Source organism: Sparus aurata, chromosome 1 (assembly GCF_900880675.1).
Source record: "Sparus aurata chromosome 1, fSpaAur1.1, whole genome shotgun sequence".
Taxonomy (NCBI): Eukaryota; Metazoa; Chordata; class Actinopteri; order Spariformes; family Sparidae; genus Sparus; species Sparus aurata.
Window position 1 is genome coordinate 32976314 of NC_044187.1, and position 21000 is coordinate 32997313.

General features: G+C 43.0%; 1 protein-coding gene across 1 annotated transcript in view; it reads right to left on the bottom strand.

The window, feature by feature from the left end:
* The window catches only part of maml3 (mastermind-like transcriptional coactivator 3), a 112923-nt gene that overhangs the window by 46542 nt on the left and 45381 nt on the right, over window positions 1–21000 (bottom strand). The window contains exons 2-3 of the mRNA XM_030413425.1: window positions 9404–10150; window positions 7306–8250 (exon numbers count right to left, since the gene is read on the bottom strand). Of these exons, the coding sequence (XP_030269285.1) occupies window positions 7306–8250; window positions 9404–10150 (1692 nt within the window). The remainder of the gene's footprint in view (window positions 1–7305; window positions 8251–9403; window positions 10151–21000) is intronic.

Here is a 21000-nt window from a genome sequence, read left to right on the forward strand (position 1 = left end):
CACTATGTGATTCGTAATAGAGCTAGAAAGAAAATGTTACGGCTGATACAGATCTCTACTGATTATTTTAAAAATCACATAAATGGGTAAGAATAATCTCTTCATTTTCAAAATTCATTACAGTTGATTACATTAGCTTCTTTCATAGTTAAAAAATACATTTGTTCAAACTATAGCAATATAACAATACATTTAAGCGGTAAACCTAAGTGGAAATTCAATCAGGGTTAAAACACTATAACAAAGAAAATGACAACAAAAACATACTGAAGTTTTGATCTCTATGAGGAAAAACAAGATCCAGCTTGTAAAACAAGTAATAACAATTATCTGAATTTAAATAAAATGTTGAACTACACTAAACCTGCTGTCGAAACTTTCGTTCTGTTCTACTGCAGTCCCTCTGTTGTCTTACTGAGTGATAAACTAACAGGTAACATGGTAGCATTATGGTAAGGCAGCTTTATTTTCAAAAGGCAGCAATCGCCCTATATTTTATCCAAAAATCTCCCTCTATAGTGTCGAATTCAAAATACCTTCTCATGTTACTTCTAAAGTTTGGTATCATATCATGTGTTCAGCACATCTCACCAGTTTCATACATTTTACAGCAACAATTGGCCCACTTACAGATTCCCTTAACAACTGAGGGTGCAATGTGACACATGGGTATGCATTATTTTCAGCTATGAATGACACCATTGATACCTGTTATGAGAATTAATTCCAACGAAATAACAAGGCAAGTAACACTGTTGTAAAATAGGCTAGGTGACATATATGAATTATCATAATTTTTCGATCCTCATAAAAGAAATTGGGGAAAACATAGAACCTAATTAACAAAAAGTAAAAACTTAAGTATGCTTAGTGGTTAAATGTAGTTTTTTTTTAATTTACTGCCAATAATCTTTCATTTTTGTTTGTCATTGACAAAAAAATATGCAGAAAACAGTAGAAATCAATCAAACTTGCTTTATAAAGAATGCTTGATAAACCATTCACTAAGCAGCTGTTTATTGTAAAGTTGAGACAGATTATAATAATTATTACATAATAATAAGTTATAACTACTGCGCAGTTCATCTATAGACATTATTTGGCTGGCCATTTAAAGTTATAACTGATGTTTAGAAACCTTTACCATAAATGATTAATACAGCACTTCATTCTTAACAATGAAAAAAATATTAACGTCTAGATAACATTTATCATTTATTAATGACGATAAAATCTTAGTGTTTTACAGCCGTCCCATGCTGAAGCACAAAGCACATGCTACTGTAATGCTAGACTGAGTTTTGAATTCACACAAATCATTAGATTGCTTGCTTTCCATGTTTGATATGAGACAACCCTGTCATTTACTGATACCAACTTTTGGAAAACATTTTCCAACATGCTCTAAACTCCATCATATACAAGCAAACATCAGACAAAAATATCAGTCCAGTGGATTGGTCAGGTTCTAGTTCAGCACGTGTGAGACCCCCAGTGGGAAAGTGGCTCCGTATATGTGTGTGTGTGTCAGTGGAATCTGCCACCTCTGAGACCTTGTGGAGGTCAGGGTTCTTAGTGGAAGAGGATGGTGAAAAGGATGAGAAAGAGCAGAGAGGATGATGAGAGGGGCTTTACCTCTGGAGAGAGAGAGAGGGGTGGAGAAGGTAGAAAATAGGAGGGGCTTTGGCAGAGAGTGTGTACGCCTGTGGGTGTTTTTCAAAGCCTGTTTATTTGGTGTGTGTGTGTGTGTGTGCGCGCGCACATACATGTGTGAGGGGGCTGGTGTCGTGACTCACAGGGCTATTAGCACTGGGATATGCTCCTTGGTGCACTGCAGTTGGTGTGTGACACCATGATCTCCTGCATGCACGAGCACACACGTGCTGACTTCCACGCACACAGGTTCTCATCCACACATACACACAGTCAAACCTCCCGCCCCAATTTATCAGGATGGCACCAGAAGCCCTCCTCTGAGGCCAACGCCTGTCAATCCATTCTCATCCAATCATCACTCAGATAACCCCGGAGACCCGCCCCCGCGCTGCTAGCTTCACACAGCTGCACGCGCGCTTGTGCAACAAGCCACATCCGTCTCACACAGACACACACACACAGCGAGGCGACCGAATCAGCCGTCACACGCAGACAAATCACACAAACATCTTCGGCAGACTCACGCACGCGCCTTTGCTCCCCCACTTGCTGCTTCCACAGAGACATCCACCACCGTGGCGACGGTAACCGCGACAACGGGCATAAATTAGCGTCATGGCGATATGCAAAGCGAGGGAGCAACAATTAAAGCTTGACTAACGAGCTTTTGAGGAGCGAGGCTGAAGTTTCCCCGAGCAGCTGCTAACTGGATTAGCCTAGACACACACACACACACACACACACACACACACACACACAGAGGACGGAGCCCAGAGACGGCGACGTATAAGCACCACCTGTGAGACGACACCGACACACACGCACACACAAAGCCAAAGGCTAATGTACACATGCGCTAATGCAGACAAAGAAAATAGAATCCAAACACAGCTAGTATCACTTCACCCGAACACAAACACCATTACCAAGAGAGTCTCAGGGGATAACAACATATCAACACAAATTACTCCACAACAAGAAATATACATTCAAACACAAACATATAAATCTTTTGTTATCCAGCCGAGCTTTGACTGCCACTCAACAGATGTAGCAGACATCGGTTTGCCTGGATAGTCCAGCCAAGGCTCTTCCTACGAACTGAACAACAAAGAGTGTGACTTGATTAAATGTGTTCTATAAACACGGTAACCAGTATATGGTTGGCTGAGGCAGGAAATGTTATTGAATCATTAGATCTCTGTGTGCTAGCTGTTTTTAATACTGTTGCTACTACCACAAGTGTTTGCTCAGCCAAATGCTAGCTTTGCAGCAGGAACAACTGTTGAATACATCTAAAAGCAACAATTATAACCAAGCCTGCTTACTTTGTTTTTTGTTCATTGAAGGGAGTGTCTGTCCAATACAACAACCAGACCAAGCAATTAAAGCTCTAATGTGGGGGAAATTAGCATAACTGTTTTCCTGTTGGTTCATTTTAGCTTGTCAATGCAGCACTGCCTTGTTTGTAGCATTTGGCATATGCTGTCATCATTTATAAGATTTCTCACCTTGACATACTGACTGATTTTACAGCTTACTGTCCTTTTTTTTTAATGCGCCTACAATTTGGGCACAGATGTTCTGAAAACTCTTCATATTAAAGAGCTGATTGCCAAGACCTCCTTTTAGACTGACAAATATTGCCAATAGCATTACATCTCATATGACCCACCTTGGTAACGGTGCTTTTAATTAAGTTACTTCAGTGTTAAAATCCTTTCCTATTAAAAGTGTGCTCCAGAGAATTTGTATTGCACTTCAGTAAAGTTAGGTGATTTATGAGAGATGGATTTAAAAATGTATCGTCAATATTAATACAGCAGAAAGTGAGATATCTGGATGGCTGGTCCCCTGTATGGATCAAGCTCCAAAAACACTACCAATAAATCTATTTGGTAGCATGTTTTTATCTTATATTATCTTTCAAACTTTACACTCCCAGTTTAAAAAGGACTGGTATCCAAGTCTAGATAACCCCGAGGACATCAATATGACATCATCCGGCTAATTTTCTTTGACTTGACAAAGGTCTTCCAGTGCCACGGAAAATATGGAGCATCTTGAAGTGTTTTCATCGACTATGTAAACGTTTTTTGTGTTAAACTGATAGACTTCAACTTTCAGTCCTAACCTTACATAAGTGCTACTTGTCTTCATTGTTTAGATGTTGATTTAAAGCTCATCTGCACTCACCGCAGCCCTAATAAATTAATATTATGGCCTCTTTCTGACAAAGTTTCCAATGAACAACTTGGAAAGTCTTACAGTCATTGCTTGTGATTTTCACTACTCACACAAGCATCTATATCAGTTCATTTTGCTTTTGATAGCCCAACATCATTAACTGGTAACTTGGTGCTAAAGTGGTCTGCCAAATGACGCAAAATACAAGCAGGTCAGGGGACAAACACAAGGGACTTATGCCGCTTTTGGCTGCATTTGCTTTTCTACCACCAGTTCTACTGCATCAAGTTGTGTTGGGACACGCTGTTTTGGGAGTTATGTTAAATGACTGCTGGTGAAAACGCAATGTTTCCTGTAATGCTGCTTTATAATAAACCCTTTTAAAGGACTAAATAACAGGGAGGTTTCATTGTTAAGAAGTTATAGGAAATTAAACCTGTCACTGAATTAATGGAGCTACTTTGTTAGAGATGATTCTTCGACATTACTGCTGAGGTTCTGGATAAGCCTTCAAGCAGGTAGCCCAGTTGCGTTGGAAATGCAGATGTAAAGGGAAATTAGCTGACACAATGTTTTATGGCATTATCTTGGATACCAAAACCAAAACTTTGCCACTGAGGCTCCATGTCTCCACTGCGCTAGCTTCTCGGTGAGGTTGTCTGACATGTGCCGGACAGAGAGGTTTCTGAGTGAGGAGTACACTGGACTTCAAATCCCAGTTAGCACTGATGAAGTACAGGTAAGACAGCTGTGATGTAGCTTTTGTTTGTAAGACGGTTAGCTTGTCTGCCCTGCTTGCTCGACTTTTAGCTTATCCTTCTCCTCAAAGTGCTGGGTCAGTCAAGCTATCATGGCATACCATATTTGGGCTTGGTCTTGCCCACCACCGAGCTGATTAGCAGCATACCGGACTCAATCATTTGACACAAACTTGGTGATTTTTTTTCAATCTTAGACTGCTAGCTAGCAAAGCTATTAGCAGACTGTGTGTGTATATATGTAAATCATTCTATAGACCAATATGCATAACAGGTCAATAATATTCTTGGTGGTCAACTGCTGACATTCCCAGCAGCTATATTTAAGAACATTTCTGTCTTTTTAGTTTTCAAACATGCCATGGCAATGCCAGAATATATGGAGCATGGGACAGTCCAGCAGATGGCAGTAATGCAACACTCATGGTTGCCAACCACAGTATAACTCAACAGAAGAAGACGAGGCACGGCCGGATGTACGTATACATGGCAGAAGACATCTTCAGGAACAAAGCAGCCGAGGAGATGTTTTTGCCCAGTAGCAGTGTTCTTGTAATGTATTTAGTAGTCAAGAGGTTTGTGAGTGAAGTAATGTTTTTTTTATGATCTACTTGAATCAGAGATAACATTGGATTCATAATTAAAAAGATTTAAAAAAGCGTGAACTTCAAGAAAGTGGATTCAAATATGTCATCAGTGGAGCGTTGGGTTTGGTTGCTTGGTCCATGTGAAAACGTCTTTTGTCAGAGGGACATAACCCTTAACAAGCTTGTCACTACAATGTTACTTCTTTCCTTCACAAAAAAGCCATTGGTTCTGATTTGTTACAAAGTCTTGTGGGAAATTTACAATCCAGATTTCCCTGAATATCCATTCCTGCTCCCATTCATACATGATCCCATGTAAGAAATGTTCCTGAACATTAACCTGCGTATGTGAAAGAGGCTTATGAACAAGTACTTGAAGAAAATCACACTGTAATCTTTATTATAGTTGATTTGCTAATGTTTTTGAGACCTGTGTGGCTATTCACTAGAAATAAGCTAATTACAGAGTCAGTACAATAGGGCTAGATGCATGTACAACAGTGAGTAGTTTGCATTTCAGACATTCCAGTCTGCATTGCTCACTTATTTCTCCCTTTCCAGGCTCTTGACTTTCTTTTTAATATGCTTCATCCTCACTCTACAATAAATCTCCCTCTTTCTGCATTTGCCTTTCTCCTTTAAGTCGTTCTTTCTCTTCTCTGCACATCCCTCTCCTCTCTCTTCCCTGTCTCCAATTCTCCTCTGCTCACTCAAATAAATCTCTCCTCCCCCTTCAACACCCCCCAAATCTATGAAACACACACAAACATACATGTGCACAGACCCGCACTCACTCTCTTACACACACAAACACACAGCCCTCCAGGCAGCAGCCACAAAGGCCCCATATTAATAAATCTGCTCCTTTATTGGTGCTGAGTGTCTCTGGCAGAGGGAGAATGAGAGAGGGAGGATAGGGGGAGGAAGGAGGAGGAGGAGGAGCAGGACAGAAGACGCAGAGATCACCAGAGGGGAGGAGGAGGAGGAGGTGACTGACTGACTGTAGCCATATCGTGAACACAAGGGAGGCAGAGTGAGAGAGACAGCGAGATAAAGGTAGAAGGAGACAGCATCGACAAGTGCATCATCAACAAGCGTGCACATACCAGCACACACTCTTTCTATTGAAGACAATACAATGGCCCTGGGATAATGAGCAACACCATGAGAAGTGTGAGCCTTCACTTGTGTAGGTGTTTATTTGTTAAAGTATAGTTCACCCACACTTCCTTAATGTCCACCGTACGGTGGATTATTAAGGACACCTGACACCTGGCTAAACCACTGGAGCGTTCAGAGTGGGTTGTGCTGGTCCCTGTGCTCGGGAAACAAACTGCCCGAGGTGGGCTTTCGGTAATGACAGCAGCTAGCTTGGCTTAGTGGTCCAATCTCAGCCATCAGTCAGCTGTGACAGATTGGGGATATGAGCTAAGGAGCCGTTTAGCTTTGGTGTTTGGCGTGGTGTGTGTGAGTGCATGCTCTTGTGTGTCTGGGGAAGGAGGAGTGGGGGGAGGCTATCAGTGCTGCTAGTGTTGCAGAGGCATCAATACACTCTCGACAGGCCATTTTCCTATGCCTATTCCCAGCCCTGGCTTGTTGCTGGGGCAACTACCGCCATTTTACCTTCCCTGGCTGCACCTCTGGAAGGTTTTAAAAACAGCAATCTGTTTTATGTAATCCGTTCCGGTCAACTGTTTAAATAAGGTTGCGTTTTTATTTCTGAATGGTACTGGCCATTCTGTGTGCAAGAGTCCCAAGAATATTTTATCGGAAACCTCAAGTGGACAGCCAGCTTTCATAAAGCTACTCATGGATTGACAAGATAAAATTGGAGGGCGTTTCACTCTCCTCCCAAGGTCATGGGTTGAGTGTTCTATAACACCACCAGCCTAAAAAATGGCACTCATCTACACTCATCTCTACACTTTGTTTTCATCTGAAGAACGACTCATAACCCATGAAGAAGACTCAAGCTCCAGACCAACTGCAGTTGAAGGAGACCTCCCTCCTAGACCAACTGAAAATGCTACGTCCTTGACTACACATGAACTGTGCCAATGCAATGCAAAACAACTTTGCCAAAATTATTAGTCGGAAACATCAGACAGTTCTCTTACCTGTCCATGAGGCTGCATGGCGCTGTAGGGCATGTTCTGATTCAACACCTTCTGCTTCATCAGCAGCATCCTCTTCTGCTCCTCACTCAGGTGGGCTGTCTGTCCTGGGATTGGCCCCTGGGTCTGCCCTGGCCCTGCGCCCTGGCCGCCGCCTCCACCACCACCCATGTAAGGAGGCATCATGGGGTTCTTCACCTGATTGTTCCCTACCATGGGTGGAGTCATCCTCTGGCCTATGTGATCAACCCCACTGCCGCTAAAGTGACTCAGCGGTTTGGTGTTGTTGTAAGACAACATGGCTGCTGTTTGCTGCTGCTGTTGCTGCTGTTGTTTGGACAGGGCGTTCTGGTTGATGCTGTTTGGCTGCTGCTGGCCCATCATGCCCATGTGGTTGTGAGGGAGGTAGTTGTTCATGGGGGCTTTGGGCCCATTGTTAGGGGCCATCCCAGCCACTAGAGGGCCCTGTGGTGTGTTAAAGGCTTGCGGTGGGTACATCATGGGGCTGTTGGGTTTGTCTTGGTTAAAGGGACCAGAGTTGTAGGGACTAGTTGGAGCACCTGCAGGAGACCAGTTAGCTGCTTGTTGCTGCTGCTGCTTCTGCTGAAGCAGTTTAGCACGTTGCTGAGCCATTGCTTTTAGCTGCTCTGCTGGAGAGAGTTCAGGTGTCACTGGCCCAACAGGCTGACCTCCAGGGGGAACCCCAGCCGCTCCGGGTCCTGTGCCCGCCTGACTGACCCCTGGGCCTGGGTTCATCATGTATCCATTCCCAGGCCTAGAGACTGCTTGCGTCTGAGCCTGGGTTGGGGTCTGAGGGGAGCGAGCCACGCAGTTGTGCAATGGGGATCCTGATGCCATGGCAACGGCTGGAGACTGCTGCAAAGGTTGCTGTGGAGGCGTTCCATTGGCAGTGGTGGCAAACTGAGGGCCTGACGATGATGGTCGGACCTGAGAAGAGTCCAAATACAAAAACAATCCCACTCTTGAATAAATAGTTTAACACAAAAATCAAGAGGAGATGAGCTTAGCTCAAAAGAAAGTCTGGAATAGAGTAAACAGCTAGCCTGGAAATTCAATGCACGTTAAGACCTCTAAAACTTTCCAATTTACACTTTGTCTTTTGTTTGTTTGGTCAGTACACAAACAGCAAAGTAAAAATGACAGTTTGTGGTTTTAGAGAGAGCTACTTCAAAGAGGGTTTGGTAGCCTTCAGCCTGTAGAGAGACCTTTACCAAAACCTCTGCTCATCACACCACCTGTGTCACCTGGCAACACAGCCAGTGACACTGCACGGGAGCACTGGATGGATGATAACTGTATGTCGTCAAGAAATGGTCACAACATGTGTCTCTCCCTGAACTCATAACTTGTTCCCCTTTTATATATATATTTATATACATATTGAACAAATGAGCTACATTTTGTTAATCATACAGCTTTGGATTAGTTGGCAGGTGTATCTGTGAACGTTGGAGAGAGCCAGGTTACCAGTCTGCCCCTGAGTTCAATCTCAGGAACTGGTGAGTAATATTGGATCACAAAAGTAAAGCCATTACAATGTCCACAAAAGTCATAAAAAAATCAAAGTTAAAAACTAACTGGCTGAAGCCATCTGTCTCCGAGCAAAACACCTCACAGATTGCTTATAAACCTATATTATAACCCTGAAACAGCCTGCAAGAATTAGAATTAGAAATTTAGAAAAAGTAACTGAATAACAGAACCATGTGAATGTATCAATTCATATAATTAATGATTTAAAATGTAATTTCTTAACAAGAAATCACAACTGTTGAAAAACTTTTCAAAAGCAGTTTCTACTCATTGTATTGATTCCTTGCACAGAAAATGGTCAAACACAGCACTGTGAATGCAGATACAGTTTTGCTATTATGACATGTCAATCTATTGTGACTGTTACAACTGAAAGCATCTTAATTTGTGCTCCATTTAAAGTTGCACACAAACAGATGCTGCTGTAATTCTACCTTCAGAGGAAACATCAGACCAGTAACAATATGTGACTCAATCATCTAGGCTGGTCACAACAGATGGGGGTTAAATACCCCTGCCATGTTATGTTAACCCTCTCAGTACTGACCTGTGGTGAGCCCATGGGAACCTGTGGGCCTCCCTGTGGAGGCTGAGGAGGAGGAGGCAGGGCTGCCACAGGTGCCGCTCCCCCTCCAGGTGCCGTCGTATTCCCCGCTGCTTCCTGTGGGCCTGGTGTCTGATTGTTTGCTGGCCTGCCAAACTCTGCCTCTTTCTTGTCCTCAAAGTCCTCATTGAAGAGGTCATGCATATCGTCCTCTGGCACAGTGTTGGCCAGCTCATCGATCAGCTCCTGCCACTCCTGGTCATTGAGGTTGATGTCCGAGAACAGTTTGTTCTGATTGGACAGAGACTGGGGATCAGAGGACTCCATCCCGCCTCCGTCATCAAGTGGCTCCTGTTTCAGGTCTTTGAGCAGGCTGAAGCTGTCCTCCAGGTCCGGCAGGGCACCGTTCAGCTTCATGTCTGATAGATGGCTGCCACCATTCTTCCCCAGCTCATCTGATGCCTGGCCTACATGGTTGCCATTACTGTTTGTAGTGTTGTTTCCTGTGGAAGTGTTGGGCCCGCCAAGTATGGGCTTAATGTCCATTTGGTGATGCAGTGGAGAGATGGGTGGTACATTGTTGTTATTGTTGTTGTTAGGGAGACCAGTTAGCGAGTCCAGACCACCTGAGCCATCCTTCCGTACCCGTTTGGTGGTCGGCGAGTAGCCGCCTCCATCACAGATGCCGTTCTGTTCTCCATTGAGTGGCGATCGTGCACTGTCCAGTTTCCTCTTCACAGTCTCCTGGAGCTGTAACAAACAGGAAAAAGAAATTTGATTATGTCTAGAGGAGCACCAGAGATGGGACTTGTTAGCAATATGAAAACTTTTCTGTGGTATCCAGGGTGCTAAAAATGGAAACAAAATGAGACCAAATCAATATGGCTGCTTCCTCTCTACGCAAATCAAAACAACATCATGAGAATGCAGGAGGTGAGCTGAAAATCAAAATATCACCAAGACAAATCAATCGCACTTTCAGAACAGCCTTAATGTGACTGAAATAATGATCATATAATGAGTTCTGACATAGATAAAACATGCATGTGTGCAGAAGTGCTTGAAGTAGTGAACATGGGGCAGAGCAATGAAAAGACTCAGCCCGGCAGGCTGGACTCAAGGTTTTGTTCAGGAAGGAGAGATCAAAAGAACCGCTCGTTCCATCTGTACTATTCTACCCATTATAAGTATCAGCCAATGGGTGGATGAGCTGCCCCATCTAAATCTACACCCCATCCTTAGCCTTACTATCGACAGCGTCCGCACAGTCCGCTTAACTTAACAGCCTTACTGCCTCTGTCATGGCACAGACGAGATAACGACAGGGTGCTAACGAATGCTGGCTGGTGGTTAAGGTAATCACTATCATAGACCTGGACTGGAGAGGAGAGGAGTAATGGGGGGACAGCAAACAAAAACTGAGACGTAGACACAAGAGACAAAGAGCACAGAAAGACCATTCCATAATGAGAGATTTAAATTCTCTCCATTTTGGCCTTTTCTCTGCACTGAGCAGGTGTTTTCTTTCACCAAAAATGTGGTTTTCAATAACACTCATAAATGGATACTAAATACAGAAATCTCACATTGTAGTGCCGACATGAAAACAGAGAATTTAGAAAACTGATATATAATTGTCAGCAGGGGGCTAGCCTCACAGTAAGTTAACAATTCTGTTCGACTGATGATACATGGCCTATACTTGAACCAATGCTTGGCTGGAACTATGAAGTATTTACACCTCATTTGGCAAAGAAATGTACCAAAAAATATGTCATTGAGAATCTGTGGTGTTAAGAGGGTTTGGACAGGATTCTGACTACATCTCTACAAGCCCTTAAATGGAGTTTTGAGCAGCAGTAGCGGCACTTCAGAGACACTAAAATGTTGGTGCGACGGATCACAAATGCTTAGTTGTATATTGAGTGAGCAATTTAATATACTCTCAATCTCAATTTTACTCCTAACTCCTGTTAATTTCAGACCTTAATGAAGTTGGCAGAGGAATGTAGATGCTATTAAAATGACGGATGGGAGGCAGGGACCTCATTTATAAAAGGTTCCCAGGGTGAAGATTTTGCGCTCCGACCCAAATCTGAGTGGAATTTAGGAATCCTACAAAAAGATGATTGTAGCATTCCAATGAGTGGTATAGGATAGCATTTAAGGTTTGTGAGAATGGATGTTATACTTAAAGTATACTACAGTACTGCTGTATCTTTGCTCTTTTTTCTACATTAAACCCAGATCAAATGAGAGACTATTCTTAAGGGGCCATCAAAGAAGAGCATTTAAAAGCAGATTAGGCTGTTCATTTAATGCTTAACTGATGTTGTTTTAGTTAATAATATTTCTGAAAGAAATCCAGCTTTAAATATATTTCAAAAGCAGCTGAGTTACTAAAGGACATCTGATTTAATAACTCCATAAACTCAAGGATACTTGAAAAAAGGTGGATTTAATGCTCTTAAAAAGAAAATGTATATGTAAATTTACATGAAAAAAAGTGAAAAGAAATACATGGAATGACCTTCTTGAAAAATACACTATATTGGTGCTATCTGACTGAATTCTTCTTACGCTGGAAATTCATTCTTCTCAGTCACTACACACACAAGCATACGAATGTATAGCCCCACGCGCTGATTGGAGCACTTTGCAGGTTACATGCAGTACGAGCATTCTGCAGATCTACATTTCAAACAGTCTTCTGTGAAGAAAGGAGCCGAGACGCAGTGAAATATTTTGTACAATCCACACTCTCAACTGTCACATGTGAAAGAGTCAGACACACACACACGCACGCACACCAAGGAACAACCATTGATACATGTATGTGTGACTGCACGCTTAGGTCTTTGTTATTCAGATGGAACAAGAGACAAAATATATTCAGATTGTATTCTGACCCTGAGGTGGACCCACTCAAGCTGCCAGACGTGCGCACACACACACACACACACACACACACACACACACACACCACATCACAAAAAACACACACACCACAACACAGAATACACAAATCATCCTTTTTTGACTTTCTTGGTCTACTGATGTGTGAATGTGTGTGTCTCTGTGTGTGTGCTTGTGTGTGTGCTTGTGTGTGTGTGTCTGTGTGTCTGTGTGGGGTGGGGCTGTCAGGTTGGCTTCCCCCTCTGTTCTCCATGATGATTGACAGTCAGCCTAATTATCTTTATGGCATGATAAACACTATTAGTATTGACAGCCAAAACTACAGTGTGTGTGTGTGTGTGTGTGTGTGTGTGTGTGTGTGTGTGTGTGTGTGTGTGTGTGTGTGTGTGTGTGTGCGTTTGTGACTTGAACTCTTCTGCTGGTGTAGCCATTAGAGGAACAACTGAGAAAAACACTGGAAAACACACATCTCCACTGTCACGACACGGCTTCATCAACTCAGGGTGTTTGCGTGTGTGGTCCTGCAATCAATGGGTTTAAATAATTCAGGTCTCTTGCATGCGGGTTGGTTTTTGTGTGAGTCTGGGTGTTTGTGTGTTTGTGCATGCATACGTGTGTGTATGTGTAACAGGCTTTCCCTAAATGCCAGTGACTCACGTTGATAATAACAGACTCGCCTTTCAAAGCCCACCTATAAAAACTCCCATAATTATCCAGGTGGTGTGAACTGTAGCACCCTCCCACAGACAAACACACACATGCACACATTTGCACACACACTCAACTGTTAAAAAAAAAATCATAACCACTTAATCCTTATTGATAAAATCCTGAATGTAGAAGCAGATACAAAGAAATAGAAAACTACATCCAGACAGAAAGAGAAAGACGGACTGTGGTTCTGTCTGCTCAGTACTGTATGAGTCAGCACGGCGCAGCCTGAGGGAGCGTTGACAGGATGAATGACAAAACTGTGAGCCAGAACAAAATACTTTATATTAACTGCAGTTAATTAATCATTTGTTTTATTTGAGCACAATTAGCAACCTAATTACTCCTCTGAATTACAGTAATGTACCTGGCATGGATGGGGAACCGACAATATTTTCATTCATTCAGCAATCACAGCAATAAAACACACCTGAATAGAGAGTGTTTGCATGTGTCGGAGAAAGAATCAGAGCCGAGCGAAGAGAAGGAGACATGGAGAGTCAGAGACAAAGAATTTTGAAGTAGTTTAATCAAGCTGGAGTGCTTAGCGAGAGCAGAGGGAAAAGAGCATCGGTGTTAAAAAAAAAAAAAAAGGACGAGAGGATGTAAAAGAGCAAAGACAGGAGAGAGAAAAGGGAAGAGAGCGGTGCTTGTTTTTTCCCCCTCCTGCGTCTTTCTCTGTATTCTTTGACATAAACACCTGCTGACTGCCCCTCTGTCGGCTCCCACAACAGACAGAGAGAGAGAGACAATGACAAAGATACAGAGAGACAAAAGTAGGAGACACACACACACACACACACACAGTGACACACACAGGGAGGAAGAAGGGATTTATTTGTCAGGCAGAAGGTCTTTTTCCTCTGAGTGTGAGGAGCTACCAGGACATGGAGATGAAGAGGAGGAGAGACGGTGAGGGAGAGAAGAGGGAGGTTGGGGAAGGGAGGGAGGAGATAGGTGGCTTGATGGAGAGGCATAGCGCGCCAAATGACAGCGGGGAGCAAACGATGAGAGGGTGATCAGAGAGGGAGAGGGAGGGAGCGGAGAGATGGAACCACTAAGGTGCTGTTGTTATAGCAACCTGCTGCTCTGGTGCTTTGTGCACTGCATCCTCCTCCTTCCTCCGCCTCCTCCTCTCGCTCACTTACTCCCTCTCTTTAAAGGTTGAGCATCATATCGAATTTAAACCAGAGTCTCAATATTATAAGAACATGTCCATGTCAAGACAGTCATGGGGATTTTTTCTCATGCTACAAATTCAATGTGAAGTTGTCTTGCAGACAAGCCTCTCAATAACAGAAACCTTTTGTCCATAGGATCACAGAACATACTGTATCCCTCCTGAGATTTATCCCAGAAGGTGTCCTAAACCTGATCGAAAGTCACATCCCAACCACATCTTCTTTGCATCATAAGTCCATGCCATGCAGCCCTTTTTCTCACCACCCTCGATTCTATCCGTCCGTTCTCCTTTGACGCCACATTATCTCCTCACTCGTTTCTCGTTACTGACTGCAGGGGACAGTCAGTCCTGCCAATGATAGGCAGGATGTTGCCATGTGACACATAGGGAATTTAGACCTGGTATTGACATCCGCCCTGAGTGATCCGATCACAAGTGGAGAGCTCCAAGTCCATTATCTCACACCTTAGAGTTACATGCCGCTCAAGTTACCTCCTGTGATCATATCTCACTTCACTTTTTCCCCACTTTATATGCATATAAAGATGTATATCAATGGTACAAATGGATGTTTCTTCACACAAATAAAGAAATATATTCATGTATAACATTTACCAAATTAACAATGAGGCCCAAATAGTTAAGTTTTTCACAAAGTTTATAAAGCCTCTCTTAACTCAACAACTCACCAAATTAAGCTATTCATTCACGGCGTCTAGAGATTTTCTCCCCAGACGACACAGAAGTAGCATATATCGGTTAGTCTTTACTGTATTTGCACAGTTTTGACATGTTGACAGCAGTCATTCTATGTGGCACAGGACAAATGTATGTACACACACTGCTAAACAAATGTGGTCACACAAGTGGCCCAGACCGCCTCTGAATGTGGCAATGTCAAATGTGTTTTGGGATGTGTGTGCTTCGAGATAGCCACCAGGTCTGAACAGGGCCAACAACCCACACTGAGTGACTACAGGGTGATGACCAATGGACAAGAGACAGTAAATAATCAACAGGAGTTTACCAGACACATACAAATATGACACACTTGCACTTTTTAGGCATTCTTCATCTTGAAACGGGAGCTGGAATACAATAGGTCTATGGTAAAAATGGGGACAATGGACGTTTGTCTTTAATACTAGTATGTTTGACCTCTTAACCTCTTGCTGAGAACTCTACAAGTCCAGCGCAGCAGAACTATTTAACACATGAATCCTGATCCCAGCATCACAAACTGAGCTTTACTCACTATTGCAAACTGAGCTTTAATAACAATCAAATATGTTGTATGACACGGTCATACAGTTTAGTGCAGCAATCAGGTGATAGTGGCACAGTGACTACAGTCAGATCGTCAGATACAGGTAGCACGAACCCAAAGATATCGGTCAGAACTGTCCAAATTTAATTTGGTTTCCTTCATGTAGTACCATGCTCGTGAGTGTGTGTGTGCACTTGTTCCTGGTCTGGCCCACTAGACTGTGAAATGAGCCAATTAAATCAAACAGGTCTTTAATAAGTAAAAGTGTGTGTGGCTGTGTGTGAGTGGTGCTGATGGGTTGTGGCAAAATGCTCTGGCATGCATCCACCTTCCCTGCGAGTAAAAGGTGCTGTATAGTGGTAGGGTATTGAACATGCGACTATAAGGGCCCTGATGCATCAAGCCTAGGGTCAGCCTTTGTCGGCACCGTCGGTGAGCGTCCGTGGCTCTTGTTGTTGTAGTGTGACCCATACCGTTGCAGTAGCTAAGCCTCGTCAGTTGCTTTATGGCCAACTGAGCAAGCAGAACTGGTGGCAGGGTTAGTGGGCAAAGGAAATCACTGTGAATGGCTGTCCAGCTAAGGAATCATTGCACGAGTAGAGCAACAGACAAAGAAAGGGAAAACCCCTTCTGTCTGACACTGTTTTATCTATGATTTTACCCACTCTGTGTGGTTTCTTTTTCACCTCAACCCCTTTGCTAGTGCCGTCTGAAACTTTTTATCAGATACAATCTTGATGAGACGTGGCTATAGCAGCAAGTATTATGTCAAAAAACATTCCCTTATCTTAACAACAGTCCAATGCTTCTTCCTGCTTTCTGAATGAATAACAGACTACATTTACCTGGTGGTAATGAGAGGTATCTTCTTTCACACGCAGAATGTACAAGCTGGTTGTCCATCGGCTGTAGTCTTTACGATGTGTTCAAGTGTTACATTTCGGCCAAAATGTGAGGCAGTCAGCCTGTCACCTCTAGTTCTTTGATGTCGATTTGGTGTGTCCGGGCCCCAAGATTGGACCTTACCAACTGACAACACTCTAAAGCTGTGCTCTGGAAATAACTGCAAAAACTGTGGAGACTTATTGGAAACTTCTTTGGTAACCTAATTGAATTAATTTATTTTCAGAGATCGAAATAATGAAAAGAATAGGGTAAGAGAGACTATATAAACTGAGAAGAATAAGCTCAGACGCTATCCTTCAGCTTTGTTCCCTTGCTTGTTGGATGTAGTATCCAAACTAGCTGCAGTATGACGACATGCCCCATGAACAAAATTTCATCTACAGGAAAGTGAAACTGTAATGACATGACTTCAATGGCTCGCTAAAATCTGTGTCCAACTTTTATGATATACATTCTTTTTATTTAATTATAATGGAAGTCATTTCAGTGTAAGACCTATGAAGATATTGAGGCAAATCAAGGCGGAAAACAGGCAGGATGTCAGAAAGTCTGTCCCTCACTCAAGGACACTGGTTTAAGCACACGTCAGCAAGCATCCATCCTGCTGAAGTGTCCTCGAGCAAGTCACTGAAACTCGACCAAAGAGCATCTCTGAACAACCTTGACATAAATGGTCTGCCATTTGGTCAGAATGGAAAAGTCGAAGAGATCAGGACTGGGTTCTCTGCAACGTTGGGGAGCAGACCGAAGGTCTGGGTGAAGTTTCGGACCTTGAAGGAAGAGTATGCTTCTCTGCTTTCTTGTGGAGACAAGGTTCATATCTGTGCTGTAAACATGCAGCTGGAACCAGCAGCCAGTTAGCTTAGCTGAGCATACAGACCGGAAACAAGGAAACAGTTGCTCGTGTCTGTCTTCTTGTCACATCGAAGCTAAGAGGTAAGACAGATTGAAGTGTAAAACATTGGCTTTGAGCTTCTTACTAGAGCACAATTTCCTGGCCCATGCAGCACTCCACTCTGACGAATTTCACATTATTTTGACTGTTGTAAGATTGAAGTATTTTCTTTCTGAATGCCAAACATTACAGATGCACAGTGTTTAGTTTTCCTGACCAGATCCCTCCACATTGGGCAATAGATGGACAGAACACAAAAACAAAGAGTCTGTGGGAGTGAAGGACAGAAAACTCCAAGTGACAAGAGGAAGGTGCAAACAAAAGAACCATTTGGCCGCCATCCAGGAGAAGGGTGTATGTGTGTGTGTCTGTAAGAAAGCGCCTGCCAGTCTGCCTCCTGTACACAGGGGGCCTATACACCCCTGATTTGAATACACACATACTCCTAATCTTCTAAACAATAATGCTTTAAATATTACCTTTTCCAAATTCTGCAGTTGAATGCAGTTTTATTTTGTAGTCGGAGCGTTGGCAGATTTATGTATTGTGTCTTCATCCTTCAGCCAAAATAAAAACCCTATTAAACCCCTCACGGGTACTCTTATGAGATGGATCTGAGTGGGGATATTAACACAATTTAGTTCTTTAAGGTTGCATGTTCTGTCCAACAAACTCAACAATACAGTGGCACTTTTGCCAATTTTAGAAGTTCTACTTATTAAAAAAAGAATCCATCCACGTTTACAAGAAAAACTAAAATGATGAATGTATTTTAAATAGTTGGATATCTGTGTAGCAGATAAGTGTAGCACCACCCTACAGAGACAAATACAACACAGACACACACACACAGAATAAACTCATTGTAGGGTGGTTTATCACAGCTACATGATTTGTGTGTGTGTGTGTGTTTGTGTGTGTGTGTGTGCGTGTGTGTGTGTGTGTGCGGTAGGAAAAGAAAGAGTGTGAGCGTGTGTTCCATGTACGTGTGTCATCAGCAGTTTCAAACCTGCTGACCTGACATAAAACCCTAGTGGCCACAGAAAACCATCACTTCTTCCTCTCTATCCACCCCCATCTATCCCGACCCCCCAACTCAATAACAGATACCTTAATGTCGGTGTGTTTGTGTGTGTGTGTGTGTGTGTGTGTGTGTGGGAGAGAGGTGAAAGAAAGACAGAAGGCAGAAAAAGAGAATGGGCTATGGAGCAGTGTGTTTTAGCCATTAGCTTGCAGCGCTCAACTTAATATTGTCCGAGTCACTGTGGACATGGATTTGTTTGAGTGTGTGCATGTTTGAATGTGTATCGCTACATGTGTGTGTTTACAATTTGTAGTTAACGTGTAAGTAAGAAGGAGGGCAAGGAGAGACAGAGCATAAGAGAGAAAGAAAGAGAGAGAGAGAGAGAGAGAGAGAGAGAGAGAGAGAGAGAGAGAGAGAGAGAGAGAGAGAGAGAGAGAGAGAGAGGGAGAGAGAGGGGACAAGAGAGGGGAAACTGTGTGTGTGTGTGTGTGTGTGTGTGTGTGTGTGTGTGTGTGTGTGTGTGTATGCGTGTGTGTGTGTGCGCGTGTGTGTGCGTGTTTGTGTGTGGTTCCTGGCCGAGCAGCTCCTCTCTATTTATAGAGCTGCGGCTCCTTCCTGTTTCTGGAGCTGTACCATCACGCCAAGAGGGGGTGGGGGGGTGAGAGAAGAGGGAGAGAGAGAGAGACAGAGAGACAGAGAGAAAGAGGGAGAGGGAGGGAGGGAAAGGGAGAGATGAGGAGAGGGAGGAAGTGTGAGTGGGTGTGTGGGAGGGGAGACTGGTCGTGTTTGAGTCTTTAGTAAATCAACAGATCCACCCCCTCTCTTTTTCCTCTCTCTCCCTCTCTCTATCATTCGCTCTCTCCCTCTTCTTCCCCTCCCACCCCATCCCTTCTTCCTCCCCCTCCCTCTCTTACTCAACAACATGGGCTCAGCCAGCAGCTACGAAAGAACTACACACCAGAGAGGGAGAAGGAGAAACAGGGGGAAAGAGGCGGACTAAACTAAACAGTGCTAAAGGATGATTAGTGGGATATTTTTTGCATTTGATGGTGAAATTACAGAGTTCTGTTGCACAACAGGGCACTGGTGATTTAAAATCGAAACTGTTAAAATACTATTGCTGACAGGAAAAAACAGAGCAAAGCATCAACTGTTGACCTATTAGCTTTATAAAATCAGGCAGTATGTATATGAATGAAAACCCTTTATTGTTGACAAGACCAACTGGGATTCTAAGTTTGGGCCTCTGGTAATCACTTCACAGAAAGAAATAAAGCAATCACACTGATTGAGCGAGACTTATTGATAAAGTCTGTGGGACTGGCAATCCTTACAACCCATAGAGCTCCCATCCTGTACTGCTTATGAGGGAAGACATCGCCATATGTTTAGAATTTGTCCAACAAAAATACTGGAATGTGGTACATTTACAAGATTAGACTAATGAAATGAAAACATTTTGTTGTTTCATTATACCTTGTAAGTACATTCCTGCTCTGCTGCTCAAATGTAAAGCCCAGCATGAGTTTGACATTATCTGGAAGGGCTTTGAGAAAAGTACTGGGCTAATGATTAGCATTAGCATGCTTTTGACTGGAAAAATCTTGGAATACTGAATAAACCATAAACCTCCACAACTGGAATAAGAGGAGGTTTTCCTGTTCTTTCAGGTGGACTGTTGTGTTCCAATAAACAAAAATGGATAACAACTGAGCAAACTCCATTACAACTGAGAAAACGTAGTCTCCTGATAAGAGCCATAAAAATGCAGTTCAAAGCTCTGGCAAAAGCTCACACGTGGACCTGCAGTTACAGATATGTTGTCAAAAAAATGGCATTGTTCATTTGTGGGAAGCCAGTGGGGGGTCATGTCCTTGTTGCAGCACTAGTGAGCTTAGTGTTTGGCTGTGGCGCCAGCCCGGATGAGGTTGGGATCCAGGTGGGTGAGCGTAAACCTTGTAGGAGTTACAGCCTCCAAGTGACAAGTGAATGTCACCCTGTGTAGAAGTGAAAATGTCTTCAATCCATTTAGCTCAAAAGTCAATTTTGCATTGACGAGACAGAGAAAAGGACCTTATAAAATTGTGTAGGCTATAGGATACTTTGTTCATGTCTCAACAGAAGAGCAACTGTATTTAGAAAATACTTGAGTTGGCCCGATTCATGGGAAAACCCATGTGCTGCTACTTTCTGCCTAGCTTCCCCCAATGTGAATGGTTAGAAAGTTGAGAACTGTGGCACACTAGGGTTGGGTGATGTGATGGTTTTCAGTCATGATCGATCTAGAAGGTGTCCACAATCTACTTTAGGTAAGCCGTAGAGATCAAGGTATTTATTGTCCTCTTACTTTTCTTTCCAAATTTCACATAACCTCATTGACTAGAAGATCTGCACTTTGTGAACAAAGCAACAGAGTGATGTAGCCAACTATATAGCTATGCTAATTGGACATACATATTTCATTCATTGACTCATTCATTTAAATTTTTAAATGGAACATCATCATTTTGAAATGTACATCATGAATTGTGATTGCAATTAACTAGATTGTTGTGATTATGTTTTGGCCAGACCCCTACGGATATAATTTTTTAGGAAATGATTAAAGGAAAGCTACAAGCAGAACTTTTCAGAGATATTGACGCCTGATAATATTCAGGTACACAAGCACATTCCAGGGGAAATGCGCAAAGTGTTA